We start from the raw sequence: 1,484 nt of genomic DNA, 5'->3' as shown, positions 1-1,484 counted from the left end.
GGAGACAGGCACTGTGGAGGCTGCGCTTAAGGGACTCCAGATCACTGTCCTGGGCCTTGAGGCTGTCACTCCAGGGAAGGAACTTACGAAAGAGTTAGGACAGGAAGCCCAACAGAGAATGGGATAGGTGCTCAGAAACTCTGATCTTCAGAGAAGGCTCTGGTTGCTCTCTTTGCAGACTGGGCAGTTGCAGACCAACCGAGCTCGAGCCACTGTGGCCCCCCTGTCTATGACTCCTGTCCCAGGCAGAGCCTCCAAGATGCCAGCAGCCAGCAAATCTTCCTCAGATGCCTTCTTTCTGCCTTCAGAGTGGGAGGAGGATCCCTCAGGGCTCTAAGTCACCAGCACCAGAGCCCAGCTGCCCAGCTTAACCATATCCATGCTCAGGTTCACATAATGGCTATCTGTGGTCAGACTTGCTTTCTATCCGCCTGAGCCTCTGTGAGGGCTGACTGGGAAACAACAGCCTTCCTGTCCTCTGTTTCAGCGCTGTCCCACTCCTCAAGTCGGGAAGTGACACACCTGAACCTGTCCTTTCTCCAGCAACGACTTTCATTTTCTTTTGAATCATTTGATACTGTTTACACAGGTGAAGATTAAACACCCAGTAAGCTTCTACCATTGTTAGGAGCATTCCTAACTCAGAATTTCTTCTTGTAGCTCTGTGTAAGCAGGTGGATAAGGTCAGATCATCTTTGGTAAACTGGACCTCAGGAACAAGGATGAGGTTTTGAAAGCTCATAAAAGACAAGTAAGATTGAAATCCAAGCCTCATTTCAGAGCCTGTGCCCTTCCCACTATACCAGGCTTCAGCCTCCAAAGAGACAAGTGCTTGGTACCTACATGCAAAGTGTGGGAGGGCTGCCCAGAACAGGGGAGAGGATGGTGTAAAAAAGACCTACTCCTTTCCTGTTACCCTCTCCCCACACGTACCAGCCTTCCTGTTGCTCCCTCCATCCACAGAATAATAGCTACCATTTATAAAATGTTTACTCTGGGCTGGGAGCAGTGGCTCACACCTGTAATCCCAACACTTTGAGAGGCTGAGGTGGGATGATCACTTGAGGCCAGGAGTTGGAGACCAGCCTGAGCAACATTGTGAGACACCCCCCCCCATCTCTACATAAATAATAAAAACTTTTTAAAAAAAAAACACTCCGTGCTTCAGATTACACTACTTATAAGGTATCTAATTTCATACAAAAAGCCCTGTGAGGTAGAGCCCATTATAGCTTTCCCATTTTACAGAGGGGCACAGGGGAAACTGAGGGTTGCAGATGTTATCACCCAGGGCCACAGAGCTCACATCTAGCCCAGGGCAGCTTGACTTGACTCCCCAGGCACTGAACCGCCACACTCCTGTTCCCTTCCTGGGCCCCTTTCCTCTCCCTGACTCTCAACACATTCCTGGTTCTCCTCTTGATCCCACCACACCCAACCCAACCACTGTGTCCCCTCTTTTTCTGTTCACACACATAAACTTC

At 49.8% G+C, this 1,484-nt stretch overlaps 1 protein-coding gene across 10 annotated transcripts in view; it reads left to right on the top strand.

Moving 5' to 3' along the window:
• Positions 1–1,426, top strand: part of M1AP (meiosis 1 associated protein) — a 92,842-nt gene extending 91,416 nt beyond the window's left edge. For 7 of the 10 annotated variants that reach the window (XM_055240650.1, XM_055240648.2, XM_055240646.2 and 4 more), the window contains one exon: positions 181–1,117. In XM_055240650.1, the coding sequence (XP_055096625.1) occupies positions 181–337 (157 nt within the window). In that variant the 3' untranslated portion in view covers positions 338–1,117. Of the gene's footprint in view, positions 1–178 lie in introns of all 10 variants that reach the window. The other 3 variants (XM_063616583.1, XM_055240652.2, XM_055240651.2) reach the window with 2 other exon arrangements.
• The last annotated feature ends 58 nt before the right edge of the window (positions 1,427–1,484 follow it).

This window comes from Symphalangus syndactylus, chromosome 14 (genome assembly GCF_028878055.3).
Source record: "Symphalangus syndactylus isolate Jambi chromosome 14, NHGRI_mSymSyn1-v2.1_pri, whole genome shotgun sequence".
Classification (NCBI taxonomy): domain Eukaryota; kingdom Metazoa; phylum Chordata; class Mammalia; order Primates; family Hylobatidae; genus Symphalangus; species Symphalangus syndactylus.
Note: the sequence above shows the minus strand (reverse complement) of the source record. Positions and strands in the feature narration are given on the sequence as shown.